General features: G+C 41.9%; 1 protein-coding gene across 1 annotated transcript in view; it reads left to right on the forward strand.

The window, feature by feature from the left end:
- The first annotated feature begins 1,145 nt into the window (after positions 1 to 1,145).
- The window catches only part of ARHGAP5 (Rho GTPase activating protein 5), a 50,235-nt gene continuing 31,675 nt past the window's right edge, over positions 1,146 to 19,705 (forward strand). Inside the window, exons 1-3 of the mRNA XM_068160347.1 lie at positions 1,146 to 1,422; positions 9,066 to 9,172; positions 12,615 to 16,513. Of these exons, the coding sequence (XP_068016448.1) occupies positions 12,791 to 16,513 (3,723 nt within the window). The 5' untranslated portion in view covers positions 1,146 to 1,422; positions 9,066 to 9,172; positions 12,615 to 12,790. The remainder of the gene's footprint in view (positions 1,423 to 9,065; positions 9,173 to 12,614; positions 16,514 to 19,705) is intronic.

Genomic DNA, 19,705 nt, shown 5'->3' on the forward strand with positions numbered 1-19,705 from the left:
TCATATTGTGCAGAACAAACCATAGTGTTATTAAATATTATGTTTACGAGTAAAACACTCAAAACTTGGACTGTGCCAAGAATAAGCTTGCTAGTCCAATATGAATTTGTTCTTTTGTATGCATATATGAAAGTGATCTGTAGTAATAAATGATGTATAGAATATGCAGAAATAAGGTGTATGTTCATGATGCCCACAGACGCCCTGTTTCCCTGCAGTGGATGGAATAGATTGTCACAGACTTAGTAGGTAGCCTTACCTACCACTGCCCGTGGGAACCCAGCTCCAAAGGCAGAAGCACAAATCCCCATGCTGGCCTCTTTGCTGCAAAATGGTGGCATGTAGGGATGACAATCGTGCATGACAGCTGATGCTTCACCTGACTCCTGAACTGCCGAGGCTGGCTGGTATCGTTTGCCGAGCAACCTCCTGTACCTCCCTTGCAGGCAGACCTTCTGCAGGCCACAGTGGCTCTGCTGCAGTCCTCACTTTCTAATGATTAAAATCTGAAGTAAGCGCAGTGTTACACTGGCTAAAGCTGGGAAACGTTGTGAAAAGTTACAGGCAGCCTGGCAAGAAATAACTGGGGGGCAGAGGGAAGAGCAAGGTAACATTTTTGGCATCTTTTAATTCCAGCCCCAGCCAACCACCATTTTCCTCCCTTAGAGGCTCGGGCTGCTGGGTGAGAGCACAGGCTGGACCCCAGCTGTTTCTGTCTCCGGCCCCTCCGCGGAGCCGGCCGCGCACGGGAACAAGCCCCCGTCGCCACCTACGCGGCCGCGTACTCAACCACACCTCGGTGCCGCTTTTGCGTCCTGAGCGCCGTGGCCTCCTGGCCTGCGCCGCCGGGCAAGCCGGGACTAGAACTCGCGGCCCACCGGCCTCGCGGCTGGTCGCGCTACCCATGCGGCCACCGGGGCACAAGCGAGGCACCCGGCGCGCGTGCCCGCACGGGCCGGGGAGGGGAGTGGAGGCGGGGCGGCGCGCGGTGGCGCGCAGCTGGCGGGCGGCCGCGCGCACTCTCCCAGGCTTCCCGGGGAATCCAGCGGCGGCAGGAAGAGGCGCTTCCCCGCGCACGCGCAGCTGGCCGGGCGGGCGCGCGCTGAGCCGCGGCGGCGGGAGGGAGGGAGGGGGGAGGGGAGGGAAGCTGCTGAGGTAAAGTTAGGGGGAGAGAGAGACTCCGTCAGCGAAGCGAGAGCCGGGGAAGCGCGGCGGCCGCCATTACTGAGCCGAGAGCGCCGGGGAGGGAACGGAGAGGTGCGACGGGGTTGCGGCGCTCGGGAGCGCTCGGGAGCTGCGGGCCGGAGAGCAGAGAGAGCCCCGCGGGGAGGAAAAGCCGCCGGGGGCGCCGGCGTGGAGAGAGCGTCCCGGGAATGCTGCCGCTCCCGCCGCCGCCGAGGAGCCGGATCCCGACGGCGCGAGGTGAGGGGAGGAATCCGGTCCCGTGGGACCTGGCCCGGCCCGGCGGCCCGGAGCGGGGCGGCCGGCCCAGCAGGCGGAAGGGGAGCGGGGAGGAGGAGGCGGTGGCTGTAGCCCGGCGAGCTGGTGCGGCGGCCGCTGGCTGTAACCAGTTCAAAGGGCTGGGGCTGGCGAGGGGAGCGGGGCGCCGGCCCCCCTTCGTGCCCCCTGGGCTCGGCCCCGTCGGCCCCGCCGCGCGAGAGGGGAGGTAGGAAGGGCAGGGAGCGGTGTGCCTGGTCCCAGACAGGTGATGAAGGCCTGAGGGCCTGAGCCTGCTGTACGAGCCTGCCAGCTGGTCACGGTTCTCCAGGGAGGGAGGAAGGCAGGAAGGGGAGCTTCCCTGCTCTTCTCTTCTTCCTTCCTCATTCCCTTCTTCCCCCTACTCCTTCGGCTTTCTTCCTCCTTCCATTCCCAATGCATTTCCCCCCTCTCTTTTCTGTTCTTCTTTCTCTGTACTTCTTTTCCTCCTCATTGCCTCCTGCTACTCATTCTCGTCTTCTCTGTGCTTTTCCTTCTCTACTAAATTTGAACAGTTGTCAATTCCTCTCCTCCTTCCTTTCACCTTCAAACATAGCTGGATATTAGATTTCAGAAAACTTCACTCTCCTAATGATGTGTGTGCATTTCTGTTTTTCCACCAGGTGGATTTTAAGGCTTTGAAATAGGGTAGCCAGTTGCAGTGTTGCAGCTCTCAAGCATTTTGAATCCCTTCAGCCAGCATAACCTTTAGACTCTCTCCACCCAAGGAAAGCACGAGAGATATACAGATATAATGCTACAGTGTTGTAAATAGAGAATATAGGGAGTATAAACCACCGTTGTTAGTAAAAATAGAAGAAAGACCATTTACTTATAAAAGGGAGACATACTTGTCACCTTCCCCCCCAGAATCCACCCCACCCTTCCTATGTACTCCCCTTGTGCCCTCTCCTGTATCGCTTTTGATATCAGCGTGGAATATATTTCCTTAATAAGTGGGAGGGAAACGTTTCTAATCTAGACCAAAATAGGTCTGTGGGGGTATGTGTGTATTCTTTAGTTCAGTGTCATGCAGATAACTGGAGGATTCATTTTTTTTTTTTAATAAAGATCCTTGACAGAAATCTGAAAACTCTGCAGAGTCAAAACAGTAAAGAGAGAGCAGCATTCACTGGTCACTTGGACGTCCATTTTAAACCCATGCATTGAAGCCAGTGACAGCACTGATACTTTTTTTTTTCCCCCCCACCCCATAAATGAATGAGAAATTGATAGGTAGCTTTTCTTCTGCTGTGCTGTCTTACCTTCTGGAGGTTCTTCAGTGTGACAGCTGCTTTCAGCAGTGACATCAGTGGCCAGAGTTAAGTGCTTTCTCAAAGAAAAAAACCAACCCCACAACCCCATGCCGTATGTATTTTAAATCTAAAGTTCAAAGCTAAAATGAGCCATGTTGCAAACATTCATCCAGGTGCGTTTCTAGGAGAGTTGATTGTCTTTTGTGCTTCTTTGAAAATTATTTTAAAGGAGTGCTAATATATTAAAATTCTATTTATAGCACTCTTCTGAAACTCGGTGCTACTGGAGCCTGGGGAGTATGATGTGATTTTGGTAGTTTTGGAAGTATGTAATAGTGTATCAGCAATTGTTTAAGCATTGGTTACATTATCACTGGCTTGTTTGACTGTAGCAAGTTGCTTTTAAGCTTGGAACACCCCGAGCCTACATAGTAGGATTTTTTTTCTCTCCCCCCCAAGTTTTCCTGTATAAAGCAGCTGCCAGTGTTGTAAAAATGTAAATAATTGCAACCAAATGCCTACCACTCCCTGGTACTGGGCTTTATTTTAGCTAAGGTGTTGCATGTGTAACATAATCCAATTAAGTACTATGGGCTCAGACTAAACTGTTTTAAAATGCTATATTTAGCACCAACAGAATGAAATGCTGCACATGCTTCTGAGGTTAGAGATAAAATGTGCTTTCCTGAAGCCATAGGTGTTTTTCCATGTGCAAACTTCGTAGGCAAGCAAAGCACTGACCAGAAGAATAGATTGTTCTGTGTAAGCTTCCCTTTTGGGACTTGTTTCTTGAGTAGATGATGCAAAAGGAATTCCATTCTGTTTCAGAAAGGTATTAAAAAGGATGCTGGGGGTACCTTAAGACTTCTAAAGGTACTTTCTTAACAGAAGAGAAATCCCATGTACTGGCATCCTTCAGGAATGTCTTGCATTAAACTTCAAAACACTCCCCACCACTACTCGTAGTAGACTAATACGTGCTGTGTTCCTAAGATGACAGGTAGAAAGAAGGCATCCTTCAGGGCTGATACTCTCTGACCTTGACTGCGAGACTGGAAGTTTGTGAGGCCCGATATGCAGCAGGGAGTTTTGTTGGCACGGCTTTGCCGGTGAGCAAGCTGAAAACGGTCACATTTATGGGCATGCCGTACCTGTGGGAGTGAAGCCCGCGGTGCACCCTTGCTGTGCGCTAACGGAAGAAGGCTGTTCGAGGGAGCTGGCGGTGGCGGGGTGGAGAACTCACCGTCCTGGGGAAGAGAGCTCCGTTGCCGGCGGCGTCGCCGCTAGGGGGCGTCGTCAGCGCGCGTGTCCCGGGGCGCGCCGGGCCGGTCCCGCCTCCTGCGGCCTGGCCCTTGCGCGCCTGCCGCCCGCGCGCTGCCCGCAGCGCCGCCGTAAGCGGAGTGCCGGCGGCGGGGGGGCCCCGCTGCGCTCCTACCTGTGCGGGAGGGCCCGCTGCCCTGCCGACAGGGGGACGGGGGCTGGGACTGCCTTGGCCCGGCTGTTGTGCCTGTATTGCTCGTCTTTCATGGGAGCGCAGAACTCATCGTGGTTCCGTGGGGTTCGGTATTTTTTTTTTTCTTTCCTCGTTTTTAGTTTTTTATGAGAATTGTTACCCTAACGGTCAGTGTAAGTGAGCTGGAATAGTCTTGGGTTTTTCATCAGTTTTAAAAAGTACTTTTAAGCGTATTCTGTTATACAGGTTATTGGTTGAAGCCTCTCATCACTTCTTCCGTGTATGTCTGGATTTTAATGACATATCTAAAGAAACACCAGTTCAAAGTTCCCCCCAGGAAAATCAGAAACAATTGTAGTGAAGTTATTTTGACTCTGAGCATTAACTGTGCTTTTCCAGTTAGTAACACCCATTGAAAGCTGATGTAATTCACCTCTCATTAGTTCTGCGGGTTACATTTTGTGGTAAATTAGAGTTCTTTCTCTGGCTTTGAGTTGAAATGCCTACACATTTTCTTGCACTTCTCCATCAGCTGACCTTCAAGTATAACAGAAGAATGTTTGCATTCAAAGTACACCCAGTACCTGCATTCACAGTTTTGGAAATGTCTCTATTGTTGGCATCTTGGCATTGATTTATTGAAGTGGGCTAATTATTATGCAGACTATTATTTGCTGCTTACATATCCCTTTTTACTTGCTCACATCATAATCTTAAAAAGACATGGATAGCCAGTGTTCTCATGTTACACAGGCAGGAACTGTACATAGGGCTTGTGCAAGGCCCAACCACAAACTACTGTTTGAATTAAGTCTCAAAACTTAGTATTGAGTCCTGGATTCTATATTGCAGTTCCTCATGAAGAAAACAAATGAACTGATCCAAAAATGTGGATCAGTGACGTTTGTTGAAGTTGCTGCTGCCAGGATGTAGTTTTTCCTTTTTCACAGGAAATGCATTTTGGCCATTTTTTTCTGCTCCCAGCTCAATCCCTCCCTTCTCATCTGCTTCTAGTTTTCTTTTATTCTGTGTTTATCAGTTCTTTCTTGCATCCCCATTGTAGGATTTCTCCATTAGCTCTTTTGTGTTCTTCCTCAATAACTTTATAAATAAGCCTGATCAGGTAGTGTTGCACTAAGAGGGCTTCTGTGAACACTCTGCGTGTCCTTAGTAGGAGCTTCTCCTGTGCAAAGTGATTTAAGAATTTGTTTTTCCTGTGAACTCATGCTATTTACTTTGCTGTTATAATGTAGGCTTTAAATCTGTTTTGAATACTCTCAGATAATCAGAAATGTGTAGATAAGCAGCTGGAGAGGCCTAAGGTCAGAGCAGTGCAATGCTTTGCAGTTTACCTGTTTGTTGTACCTTGATCTGATTTGTGTAGGCTGGTTTGCTGTTTGTTTTTTGTGAACAGCAACAATGACAATAGATGTCCCCTGGAATATTAGCTTCCAGCTACAGAATGCTTTTATGGTTTTGATTTAGAAATTAAGTTCAGGCCTTGATTTAATGATGGATGGCCTTCAGAGTACTGTTATTAGTAGAAGCCTACTAAATTTAGTAATAACTAAGAGCTTTGAACTTCTGTTTTTTAAACACAGTTTTGCATGGATTTGTAATAAGTTGGGCAGTAATTTCACTCTTTTTAAAAGAAATTGATTACTTTGCAAAGAATTATTTAGGCAAAGTAACTCCTTTAGGGGTGATTGTTGGTCATCATACAAACTGGATGAGGCGATGAAGTTGTCTAACTGGGCTCTAGTAAAGCCTTTGACACTGTGTCCCACAGCATTCTCCTAGAGAAGCTGGTGGCTCATGGTTTAGACTGGTGTGCTCTTTGCTTGGTAAAAAACTAGCTGGACAACCAAGCTCAGAGAATTGTGGTGAATGGAGTCATATTCAGTTAGAAGGTGATCACAAGTTGTTTTCCCCAGGGCTCTGCTTTGGGACCAGTCTTGGTTAATATTTTTAACAACGGTCTGGAACAAGGGCTTGAGTGCTCCCTCAGTAAGTTTGCACACTGTGCCAAATTGGGCAGAAATGTTGATCTGCTTGAAGGTAGAAAGGCTCTACAGAGGGATCTGGATTTTTCCAACCGTGATCAGTGTACGATTCTACGAATCTGAAAAGAGCAGCAGTTGTGGTGATCCATTCTCATTCTTTCTTTGTGTTACCAGACTTACCACCATACCCCTCACCATACCACTCACTCACCATCCTTTTCAGTCAGTGTCAATATTACAGGCATTTCAAGGCATTGTCCTTTGCTGTATTGTTTATTGTTTGATGGAGCTTATTTCCTGGTAAGCAATCTGAATCTTTTCTTGGTATGCTCCTTATCTGATTCAGTTTCTAAAAAGGTTTTTGGTGAGAAGATTTCTTACGCTTAAGTGAAAAAGATACCTCTTGGTAAATGCTGAATGAGAAGTAACAACATTACCTTAAGCTACATGAACCCTAGGTATTTATTTATCACAGTGTATATATATACACAGTATATATACTTATTTTTCATTCTTGAAGGGACAGTGGTTGAATTATTATTTCAGTATGCTTTGGGTAGGACTGTAATTACTGATGTGTTGATAGATCTTGGAATTCTGGTATTTTCCAAGCCAAGTTTTGGTTCTTGATAATTATGAAGTGAGGGGTGACTTGGTATGAAAACTTACTGTCGGCAGTAACCTCAGCGCAGAGCTATAACTTCTTTAGAATCAAGATATTTGAAAGTGCTGTGCATTCCAAAGGCATCCTACAGACCATTTCAGTGATATCTAACACATTTGATTTTACTTTGTCATCTGCTGTAGAGGTCACAGTAACTTTCTTTTAGTGTAGTCATACGCGCTGCAAAGCAGGCTAGGCTGCAGTGGCCTTTTTTTCCCCTTCCCTCTCCCCCCACCCCCCAAGTGTGCTTTCCTTTTTGTGGCCAGCTAATTTGCAAACATTATCATAAGGCTATGGTAATTGAAATTAACCCTGCAAAATACTGGTCCATGAACTCTTGGATCTAGATGGAGTGAGTAAAGGACTGTGGTTAAACACTTATTTTCACCTGCTTAAATAGTTGTTGGTCATGAACAATTCTGCAGTCTTTCAGACAACATTTCTACTTCAGCCCAGTTGGGTTTGCAGATGGTAAATGTTTTTAGGTTCAGAAAACAATTTTTAAATGTATTCAGAAATACTTGGGAGTATTTATCTCTGACTTTCTTGGCTGTAGACCAAGCTACAAGTTCCGTGCATCCACAATTACTAAATGATGTGAGGTGATTATTTTAGTATTTATTAGATGCTAATAATATGGCATTCTATGCTAATGTTTAGCAGCAGACTTTGGGAGACATGTATTTGAAAACAGGCCTTTCTCTGGCCTCTTAATACTTCTGGCTGATGTTGTGGGAGCCTGTCTTTGAGCTGTCTCTTGTGGCATTGTGCATTGCAGAATTCCAGGCATCTCCCTTCCCTAAGCTCCAGATAAATTCTTGCAGGCAGAGACACTTTTCTTTGTCTGCTCTTCCACATTCTCATCTTCAGAGTCCCATAATCTGTTTCCTCATGTGCAGCTATCTGCTCTGCTCACCTAGCTGTGAACAGAGGAGTGCTGCAGCTAGGAGGTAAGGGCAGGAGTGTGACTTAAACTCCCATCTTCTCTTTCAAGTGTTAGATTGGCTTTGCAGTAAGCCAGGCATTAGTGCAAGACTGATGGTGTGCTGCCTAATGATTTTGGTGTTTGGGTGGCACAAGTTGAGAATTGCAGTATTGTTGTGGTAATGGTATATTGTTTATTGCTATTGCTGAACCTTTTCTGTCCAAAATAAAGTTTACTCAAGTTTAGGCTTTTTTCAGTTAGCTATGTTATTCCCAAAGCACAGTGGAATTACTAAGAATAAAATCACAAGTGACAAATCAATAAGAATCATAGAATTGATCTGTCTGGGAGAAACCTCCAAGATCATCTAGTTTAACCTTCAACCCAGCAGAAAAATCTCTTCCATATCTTCTTAAAGTGAAGTTCAGCACATACATAGCATGGTGCTGCACCTTGCTTAAAAATGACACCTTTCCTTAGCTAAAAGTGGCTTACATCATGATCCAATGCAAGTGCTTCAAGTTCCTTTCCAATGTCCTAACATGTGCCTAGCTGGCCTGATACTCAAAGTTTGTTTTGTGTGGCTGCAGACTGAAGAAGTTGGTGCAAGAGAGTCCAATTTTTGTGACTTCATATCAGTGTCCCTGCCGTAAAATTAACACTTATTAAGATTCCACTTCTAATTTGTATCCTAGTTGAAAATTCACAATCCTCAAATGTAATTATACTTCCACTTACTGATTTGTCACACTCTGAGGCATTTTAATTTAGAAATGCTGTACTACAGGTAAAAGGGTTTTGAGGTAGACTCTGCTCTTTTTGAGTAGTAAAATGTATTTAGATATGCATTCATTTTATGTATTTTAACTTACTACAACAATTTTATCTTACAAAATCTTGTTTTGGATATTTTGGAATTCCAAATTCTGCTACAAGTGATTAGTGATTTTTATAGCTCACATTTTATCTGTTATCTGAGATGCTGCATTAATTTTTTCCAGAAGAGGCTTCTGTGGCTTATGTATTGTTAAAATACTAAGTTGAACTTAGCAATTCACAGTTGCTGAAGATGAATCGTGCCCTCTGTTTCAGGTATATTAATACTGTGCTTACAGGATTTAAACCCAGTGAGTTTAGAGGAAGACCAGCTTGAGTCCTGAGCTCTGCTTACAGGCTCAAAATGAGGAAAACAATGCTCATACGTAGGTGAAGTGTTGTACTGACTCTGATTGTTGCTTTTACTTTCTTAAGTTTGACAATATCAACAAATCTTGCTTTCCCTTTTCAGATCCCTCAGGGAAGGACTTACTGAAGGACACTGCTTAAATGTGTGACATTACTGCAGGAAGATCACAGCAGGATAATCATCTTGCTTTGCACCTTGTTTTCCTAAGGGTAAGTTTCGGTTTTAGGTCTCCATAATCTTGTCCTTAAGGGGGGTGATGGGTGAATAAGTACAAGGTGATGCACCTTGCTCTCTTTATAGTTACATTTGCAAATTTAAAAGACTGTAGAGGCAAGGTTCTGTGGTGTGACTGTAGAAGGTCAGGGATTCTTTCTGCAGTGATGTCATACACTTTGTGTCTGCTGTAACTCTTCAGCGTTCTTCTATTTAAACACAGAAATGCTCTATTATTTTCAATTTGAAGGCTGAAATTAATTGGGGAAATCAAACAACCCCTCCTTTGAATCTGTAACAAAGATGAAAGGGGGGAAGGGGACAACGAATTGAATTTGTTATAACACAATTAGGCAGATTGAAATAAGATAATTGAACTAACTTGCCATGAATTTGCAGTGTGTGTATTTTAAAACTGTACAAAATTACAAAATACTTTTAAGTTAGTGGTGTACTGCAAAGAACTATCTTCCATTTGGGGAGAAGTTTAATGATGATTAAACATGAAATGTGAAGCCATTATGATATCAGGTTTTTTACCAGATTTATGACTAAATTAATGAAGATTCCATTCTGTGATTTTGCTTTCTCCAATCAATGCAGGGTAGAAACCATAAACAAGTGGAAAATAAACCCACACTGGTTTTAAATATCTGCAGTGATTCAGTTCCCACTATAGTGAAAAACATAAGAAATTCTGAGAGACTGTTTGTTTTCCCTCTGTCAGTGTCCCATTTCACCTTCCTCTTTGTACTTAGTCACTTAAAAATGTATTGATTTGACAAAACATTTATTGCTGGAGAAGGAAGAACCTTTGCTATGTGAGGATGTAGAGTATCTGAAAGTATTGATTGTTCCTTGTAAACTAGTTGCAAATTGACAGTGTCTTCCTGACTAAATGAAGTAATCGTGTGGATGAAGATCTTTGTGTTCTAGTTCAGTGTGTGTCAAATCTGTATTGTGCTGTGGTAAACAGAAAACATTTCATAGTGGAAGTGCTGACTAAAATTCTCATTCTAATAGTCTGAATGATGCTACTGTGATAAGCTTTACTTTAGAAAGAAAACACTGGGTTTATTTGTAGTAACATAAACACTTCTTGGGAAGGATTTACTTTGGCTAAGTATTTTTATTCCCAGAGCTTTTCTATTAACTGTAAATTCTGTGTTTTAAGAGTGGAAAAAAAAATGCAGTGGAGACAGTAGAAAGCAAAATGTAAAACACAACTTATCTTTCTGAATGTGTCTGAGTAAGCTGACTTGAACAAAAAAAATTCCTAAAACACAGCAGAAAAGTTTGAGTTTTTGAAACATAAAAACTATCATGTGTGAGAATTTAAACCAAGTTTACCTTCCTCTTCATTTTGGAATGAAATTGGTGCTTTGTTATAAAAAAGATACTCTCCTTGCATGTGATGGAAAGCTGGCTTTCTGTGTGTTTTTCATATTGCATTTTGGTCAGTGAATTTAATTACAAATACTGTGCTGTAAATAATAAAGCAATCAATACTAATCAATACTATATTTCTGATCAGAATGTCAGTTTTCTATTTCTAGGTGATAGTAAGTGACCCCTGCCCAGGGCCATGTCCAGGCAACTTTCGAATGTTTCCATTCGTAGCTTTCACAGCCTCTTAGGAGAGCCTCTGCCAGTGCTCAGTCACCCTCACTTCTTTATTAAGAAGTATTTCCTCACGTTCAGATGTACCCTCCTGTGTTTCAGTCTGTGCTTGTTGCCTCTTATCCTGTCACTGCATGCCACCAGGAGTCTGTCTCTGTCGTCTTTGCACCTTTCCTCCAAATACTTGTACGTATTGTTCAGTTTGGAGAAGGCTCAGGGTTGACCTCATCAATCTCAGCTCTCCAAGCCTTTCCTTATAAGAGATGCTTTTGTGCCTTAATCAGCTTATTAGTCCTTTGCTGGACTCTGTCCAGTAGCTCTGAATCTCTTGTATTGTGGATCTGGACCCTGTGCATCAAGTGTGGCCTCACCAGTACTGTGTAGAGGGGAAGGTTCACCTACCTTGACCTTCTGACAGTCCTCTGTTCAATGCAACACAGGGTATTGTTTGCCACAAGTTCAAGTTGGTGGCTTGTGTTCAGCTTGCTGTCCACTGGGATCTTCAAGCCTTTTCTGTAAAGCTGCTTTCCAGCCTGTGGGGTCCCAGCATATACTGGTACTTGGGATTATTGTGCAGGACTTCGCAGTACACAAGGTTCCTGTCAACCCACATTTTCATCCTGCTGAAATCTTCCTGAATGGCAGCACAACTTTCTGCTGTATCAGCCACTTCTCCCAGTTTTTTTTTATCAGCACACTTGCTGAGGAGGGTACCCTCTACTCCATCATCCAAGTCATTAGTAAAGGTGTTGAACAGTATTGGACCTAGTACTGGCTCCTAGAGCACACCAATAGTTACAGGCCCCCAACTAGATTTTATGCTGCTGATCAGAACTTGCTTTGCCTAGGCATTCAGACATTCAATTTTGTATGTTGTTCTCATAATGTAGTTGTTTGTAAACCACTAAATAGCTTTCTGTTTGTTAGGTATGTAAGTAAAGTCTTATTAATGAGTGAATGTTAGTGGGTAATTGTTATGCTTGATGACAACTTAAATAAAACCATGGGAACCTTGCAATAATTCTGTTGGAGTGTAGATAGGGTAGTTTCTTTTTATAGTTAGTGAAGGTTTTGGGTTTTTCCCTAGATACAGAAGAAATGATACAATATTGTAACCCTAAAGTCTCAGTCATAAGTCTCTACTCTCTGTGTGACAGTATTTGTATTTTTCTGTAGAATTCAGAGTAGAGATTTCTTGAAAGCAGTTCACTGTTACTATACAAGTGAAGTAGCTTACTTCTGCAGGTAGGTAGTGGCTGAGACACATTCCCAGCTTCCTGGTTTTATAGCTTCTTATTTTAAAGGTTTCTTTACTGAAACACAAACCCAAACCTACAGACACATGTGGAAGTAATGCTATTCATGCAAGTAAGCTTGCTGTCTAGGGGAAGTACAAGTGTGAATAGAAATGTGTATATGAATTTTGGATTGGATATCAAGTTTTTCTGTTGTAGTGGAAAATACTTTCTAGTGCCTGTGAGCTGTGGAGGGAAACAGTAATTTGGGGGGTTGAGTGTTTTGTTGTTTGGTTGGGTTTTGTTGTGGGTTTATTTTTTTTCAAGTAGTATACTGATCCCCTATTAGAAAAAGGTGTTGAACTGCTATTAGACTGCCTAAAACCTGTTTATTTTAAAAGTTGTAATATAAACAGTATTAACTTGAACAAACTATGAGTGTAAGATTCCATTTGAAGTAGTTGTAAAATTTTCATGGTAAGCAAACAAAAATGCTTTTGCAAATCTCTTTCTCTCATGGATATTGGAAAGAAATAGCTGCAGTCTTTAACTTTTTGTTTTCCTCCCCCTCTGTTTTGTTTAGGAAGATGATCCTGCTCATTCTGGTTATCTGAGGAACTCTCGATGACAAGCTGAGGCAGAAACATCTGAAAGCTATTTCTGGAACCCTGGATGTACAACTTAAATTTGTAGGAACCTCTCCAGAATGAAAACCACATACAATTACCTTGATAATTGCAAAAGGATGAGAGGAAAGTTATGATGGCAAAAAACAAAGAGCCACGTCCCCCATCTTATGCTGTTAGTGTTGTTGGACTGTCTGGAACTGAAAAGGATAAAGGTAATTGTGGAGTTGGAAAGTCGTGTTTGTGCAATAGATTCGTGCGTTCAAAAGCAGATGAATATTATCCCGAGCATACCTCTGTGCTTAGCACAATTGACTTTGGAGGAAGAGTTGTTAACAATGACCACTTTTTGTACTGGGGTGACGTAACGCAAAGTGGTGAGGATGGCATCGAGTGCAGAATCCACGTAATTGAACAGACTGAGTTCATTGATGATCAGACTTTCTTGCCTCATCGGAGTACGAATTTACAACCATACATAAAACGTGCAGCTGCCTCCAAACTGCAGTCAGCAGAAAAACTCATGTACATTTGCACAGATCAGCTAGGCTTGGAGCAAGACTTTGAGCAAAAACAAATGCCTGAAGGGAAATTAAGCGTAGATGGGTTTTTATTGTGCATTGACGTAAGCCAAGGATGCAATAGGAAGTTTGATGATCAGCTTAAATTTGTGAATAATCTCTACATCCAACTCTCAAAATCTAAGAAACCCATAATAATAGCAGCAACCAAGTGTGATGAATGTGTGGATCATTATCTGCGAGAGGTTCAGGCCTTTGCTTCAAATAAGAAGAACCTTGTGGTAGTGGAAACGTCGGCAAGATTCAATGTCAACGTTGAAACGTGTTTTACTGCACTGGTACAAATGATGGACAAAACTCGGGGTAAACCAAAAATAATCCCCTATCTGGATGCCTACAAAACTCAAAGACAGCTGGTTGTTACAGCAACAGATAAGTTTGAAAAGCTTGTCCAAACTGTGAGAGACTATCACGCCACTTGGAAAACTGTCAGTAATAAACTGAAAAACCACCCTGATTATGAAGAGTACATCAATTTGGAAGGAACGAAAAAGGCCAAAAATACATTTTCAAAACACATAGAGCAACTTAAACAGGAACATATTAGAAAAAGGAAAGAAGAATACATTAATGCGTTGCCAAGAGCTCTTAATACCCTGCTGTCAAATCTTGATGAAATTGAACACTTGAGCTGGTCAGAAGCCTTGAAGATAATGGAGAAAAGGCCTGACTTCCAGTCCTGTTTTGTTGTGCTTGAAAAAACACCCTGGGATGAAACTGACCATATAGATAAAGTGAATGACAGAAGGATTCCATTTGACCTTCTCACTACACTAGAGGCAGAAAAAGTTTATCAAAACCATGTGCAGCATCTTATATCTGAAAAGAGGAGGGTTGAAATGAAGGAGAAATTCAAAAAAACTCTTGAGAAAATCCAGTTCATTTCACCCGGACAGCCATGGGAGGAAGTTATATGTTTTGTGGTGGAGGATGAGGCGTTCAAATACATCACTGATGCAGACAGTAAAGAAGTGTATGCTAGACATCAGAGGGAGATTGTTGAAAAAGCCAAAGAGGAGTTTCAGGAAATGCTTTTTGAACATTCAGAGCTGTTTTATGACCTGGATCTGAACGCAACACCGAGTTCAGATAAAATGAGCGAAATTCATGCAGTTCTGAGTGAAGAACCTAGATACAAAGCTTTACAGAAACTTGCACCTGATAGAGAATCTCTCCTGCTTAAACACATAGGGTTTGTTTATCACCCAACTAAAGAAACTTGTCTCAGTGGCCAAAATTGCACTGACATTAAAGTGGAGCAGTTACTCGCCAACAGTCTTCTGCAGCTAGACCATGGCCGCTCAAACTTATACCATGATAGTGCCAACATCGATAAAGTCAATCTTTTCATTTTGGGCAAAGATGGCCTTGCACAAGAATTGGCAAATGAAATTCGGACACAGTCCACTGATGATGAGTATGCATTAGATGGGAAAATATATGAACTAGATCTTAGGCCAGTTGATGCGAAATCCCCGTACCTGTTGACTCAGCTGTGGACCTCAACCTTCAAACCGCATGGTTGTTTCTGTGTCTTTAACTCTATTGAATCACTGAATTTTATAGGGGAATGCATTGCGAAAATCAGGGCTGAAGCATCGCAGATAAGGAGAGACAAGTATATGGCTAATCTTCCATTTACGTTAATACTGGCTAACCAGAGGGACAGTGTTAGTAAAAATCTGCCTATTCTTAGACATCAGGGACAGCAATTGGCTAACAAATTACAGTGTCCTTTTGTAGATGTGCCTGCTGGTACCTATCCACGCAAATTTAATGAGACCCAAATAAAACAAGCTCTGAGGGGAGTACTGGAAGCGGTTAAACACAATTTTGATGTTGTGAGCCCAGTTCCTACCATTAAAGATCTGTCAGAAGCTGACTTAAGGATTGTCATGTGTGCCATGTGTGGTGATCCATTTAGTGTGGATCTGATTCTTTCACCCTTCCTTGACTCTCACTCCTGTAGTGCTGCTCAGGCTGGCCAAAACAATTCTTTAATGCTTGACAAAATCATAGGTGAAAAGAGGCGTCGAATACAGATAACTATATTGTCATATCATTCATCAATTGGTGTGAGGAAAGATGAACTTGTTCATGGATATATCCTGGTCTATTCTGCAAAGAGAAAGGCATCTATGGGAATGCTTCGGGCGTTTCTCTCTGAAGTTCAGGATACGATTCCTGTCCAGTTGGTGGCTGTTACCGATAGCCAGGCAGACTTCTTTGAGAATGAAGCAATCAAGGAACTCATGACTGAAGGAGAACACATAGCAACAGAGATTACTGCTAAGTTTACAGCTTTGTATTCGTTGTCTCAGTATCACCGTCAAACTGAGGTTTTCACTTTGTTCTTCAGTGATGTGTTAGAGAAGAAAAACATGATTGAGAGTTCTTATATGTCAGACAGCACAAGGGAAACAATGCATACAAGTGAAGATGTCTTTCCACGATCTCCCAGAGGAGGTTCCCTTGACTATAATTATCCAGATTCAGAGGATGATACTGAAGGACCACCACCTTACAGTCCGATTGGTGATGATGTAAGGTTACTTCCAGCGCCTAGTGACCGTTCAAAGTACCGATTGGATTTGGAAGGGAACGAGTATCCTATTCACAGTACACCACTCAATTGTCACGACCATGAACGCAACCATAAAGTGCCTCCTCCAATAAAACCGAAACCGCTTGTTCCAAGAACAAATGTGAAAAAACTGGACCCTAACCTCCTGAAAACAATTGAGGCAGGTATTGGCAAAAACCCCAGGAAACAACCCTCCCGAGTGCCTGCAGCACCATCAGAAGATATAGACCAATCTGACAACTATGCTGAACCTCTTGACACTATTTTCAAACCTAAGGGCTTTGGAGATGATATCTACGCGGTTCCAGATGATAGCCAGAATCGTATTATTAAAGTTCGAAACTCGATTGTTATAAATAGCCAAGGTGAGGAAGAAAATGGGTTTTCTGATAGGGTGTCCAAAAGTCATGGGGAAAGAAGGCCTTCAAAATACAAATACAAGTCTAAGACTCTGTTCAGCAAAGCTAAGTCTTACTATAGGAGAACACATTCAGATGCAAGTGACGATGAGGCTTTCACCACCTCTAAAACTAAAAGGAAAGGGAGACATCGTGGAAGTGAAGAAGATCCCCTGCTTTCACCTGTTGAAACGTGGAAGGGTGGCATAGATAACCCTGCTATTACGTCGGATCAAGAACTAGATGATAAAAAAATGAAAAAGAAAACCCAAAAAGTAAAAGAAGATAAGAAGGTAAGTCAATTGATTTACATTTTATATATAAATTCTTGTGCTTTCTAGGAAGGGAAGAGTCAAAATACGCAAGAATTGCACCCAGTTTTTAAATGAGTGCTTTAAAATTTCGATACAGCATTGCTTGATTTTTTTTGTGTTGCTTGGAACAAGCAAAGCTGAGGGAATGAGATGATTTGTCCACCTGATCAATAAGTTTCAGTTTTTTTCACCTGTATGTATACAAGCACAGTCTCCCTTCCATATGAGTAAGTGAAGGTAGAATTCACTCCATAGATCCTTTTTTGTTACTTGTAGCTTTTAATTAAAAAAGAAAAAGGGGAAAAGAACAGATAAATGAAAAGTTGCTTTATGAGTTCTTGTGTAGAACTGGTTCTTTCAGTTTGTGCAGTTCTGGCTGCTGGAATGAAGTTTAGGGTTGGTGAATGAAAGGAGTGGTTTCTTTTTAATTCTCGATTGTCTACCTGGAACTCTAAACCAAGAGCACGAAAAGGAAACTTTGCACAGTGGTTTTACCGATGGTTTCATTTTCCTAGTGTGGGCAAGCAAATAATCTAGTTGAAAGCTGTTCTGCCTGCACAAATCTCTATTCAAACAAAATAAAGGGAACAAAATGCCTACCCAGTGTGGGTTTCTGAATAATGTGATACTCAACTTTAAAAATGTCTGTGTTTGATTTTGATCTTTATGCTTTAGTTAGTTACTTCTTTGACTTACAGTTTGAAAAATAACTCTTTTCAATGTTGTGGTGTAGGCTCTGGATATGTACTCTTTGTAGCTTAGATTTTAATTGTGGGCTAGCAGTCATTGTCTTGAATGTAGTTTCTCGGTTTAGCATTAAAACAGATGCATTCCTGGTTAGCTATTTTATTTCTGGTCTCAAAATAAGTTGACCTTTTCAATGGTGTGTTATGTAGCATGAAACATCCCTGTTCATTTAGATCTGGCAGTACTTGAGTAGCATTTAGAAGTAAGTTTTGTTCAAATATAGCACAGATAGTTTACTAATTGATTAAATTCTGAATTGCACTTCCTAGCAGGCAGCTATGAAGCTGAATTGAATTACATGACACTAAATTTTCTTAAGGCTTACTCATAAGCACAGATAATGATATCTTGTGGTATGAAGTAATTTGGTTAAACATACTTTGACACTATTTTCTTTGGGAAATAATTTTTTTTTTTTTATCTAAACCAATTTATATCCTTTTGAAATAACCTTACTACACAGAAATTGAAATGTAGTATTCATAATCCTCCTACTGTCTCAGCTGTGTTGACAGAAAGTTCCCTGGAATTCAATATTTATGTCTAAACTGTGTAGCGCTAGTGTAGTGGGATTTGTTTTCCTGACATTGTGTCAGGAAGCCCTCTTATATTTTTATGAAATCCTCCACTTTTGGCTTTATCCAGTAGAGAGGCAGACTGAGTCACAAGTTTCAGGCTGTTGTAAGTTTTTCTTAGTGGTTAAGACTCTTGAGTACAGGAGTCTCGGTTTTGTTGGTGATTTGGTTTAGTGTGTGTGTGTTTGGGGTTTTCTTTGTTTTGTTTTGATTTTTAACCTTGACAGAGAAAACTTTCAGTAGTAGAAGTATAAATTATTGTTGTGATGGAGAAAAATGTAACTTGATAGCAAAACTACTTGCAAACATTCATGCTGAGAACATTGAGTACATCATGCTTTTGATAAGTAGTGGCTTCTACATGTATTGACTTGAATTATATTGAAGCGCGAGTATTTGTAGCTCATGTAATGAGGCATTCCAGTTTGTAATATCCTACTTCAGATTTTGAACAGTTACTTTTAATTGGTTTTGAGAGATGCAGTTCTATTTTTGTAACTTACCTACCAGGGTTTTCTCTGTTGTTTTAGATGAGTAGCTAGCAGTCTTTGATTGCAAAACCCTCAAATTATTTAGATGCTGTTTTCCGTGTTGAGATTTGTTTAGCCCGTGTTGGGTTGTCCAGGGAGGTGATTGAGGCCCGGTCCCTGGAGGTGTTTAAGCCCAGGCTGGATGGGGCTCTGGCCAGGCTGATCTAGTGTGGGGTGTCCCTGCCCATGCCAGGGGGGTTGGAACTAGATGATCCTTGTGGTCCCTTCCAACCCTGAATGATACTATGATACTATGTGAGGGATGTCAGTGAACCACCATTTACAGATTACTTTTGTATTCCTCTCTGAGTATTTCTTACAGTCCTTACTGATACATTCCCTTTACAAACAGTTTTGAAAAAGTAAGATACATGTGTAACTATTCTTCCTAAAGTTATAGGGGTTACAAAACAGAAAATCTCTGAGCAAATTTAATTTATTTGGGAAAAATTCAGCCTTTGAAGTCTGAGATCATAATTGTCTCTGCCCTTAATTACAACTTTTTTTTTTTCCTCTCAAATTTAAGTTTTTTTTGTGTGTGGTTGTTTTTGTGTGCTGTTTGTTTGTGTAGAAAAAAATCAGCTTTGTAGTATGCCATTGCTTCTTAAAGCCCAACTGGGATGTAACATTCTTGATGCTCATCTTTGTTGGGTTTGAGGAATGTGGTGTTTCTGGGTGGGTTTCTTGTGTGGTATTGCAGGAGGCTCCTATGCACAGTCGCTTGGGGGTTTTGCACTCGAGTTCTTGGTTATGCAAAGCAGATTTCATCTAGAGACAAAATTTGCCTATGTGGTTCATGCCTAGAATTTTTTTCCCCTTTTTTTTGTTAATTATGTTGGAGTGTATTAATTAATTTCATTTGGGGGAGGGGGGTAGGCTTCTCCCTTCCCCACCCCATTTATGACAGTTTCTCTGAAGTTTAGCACAGGGAAAGTTTCATTAAGTGGTATTTACTGCCCTCTGGGGGGGTTCTGGAAAATGTTTTAAAGGCAGAACTAGAATGAGAAAACATTTAAGGATAACATGTTTCAAGTAAGAGACATGACCTTGCTGAAGGATGCTCATTCTGTCCTGATGCTTTCAGAGACCAGTCTCCCAGCTTACATAACAAAATCATGTAGAAGTATGGACACCAAGACAGATAGGGAGACAGGGGATAGGTGTAGAGTGATTGTAGGATTCAGGTTAAAAATCAAGGTGAAGAAGGTGAGAACTGCATGGACAGGAAGGAGAAAGGGAGTTTTGGCAAATAGTAGAACAGGAGAAACAGCAGTTCCTTTTTACAGTCCTGAAAGTAACAGTTGTAGTTTGGTCTGCTG

This window comes from Melanerpes formicivorus, unplaced genomic scaffold, assembly GCF_026170545.1.
Source record: "Melanerpes formicivorus ecotype bairdi unplaced genomic scaffold, bMelFor1.0.p_v2 SCAF_49, whole genome shotgun sequence".
Taxonomy (NCBI): domain Eukaryota; kingdom Metazoa; phylum Chordata; class Aves; order Piciformes; family Picidae; genus Melanerpes; species Melanerpes formicivorus.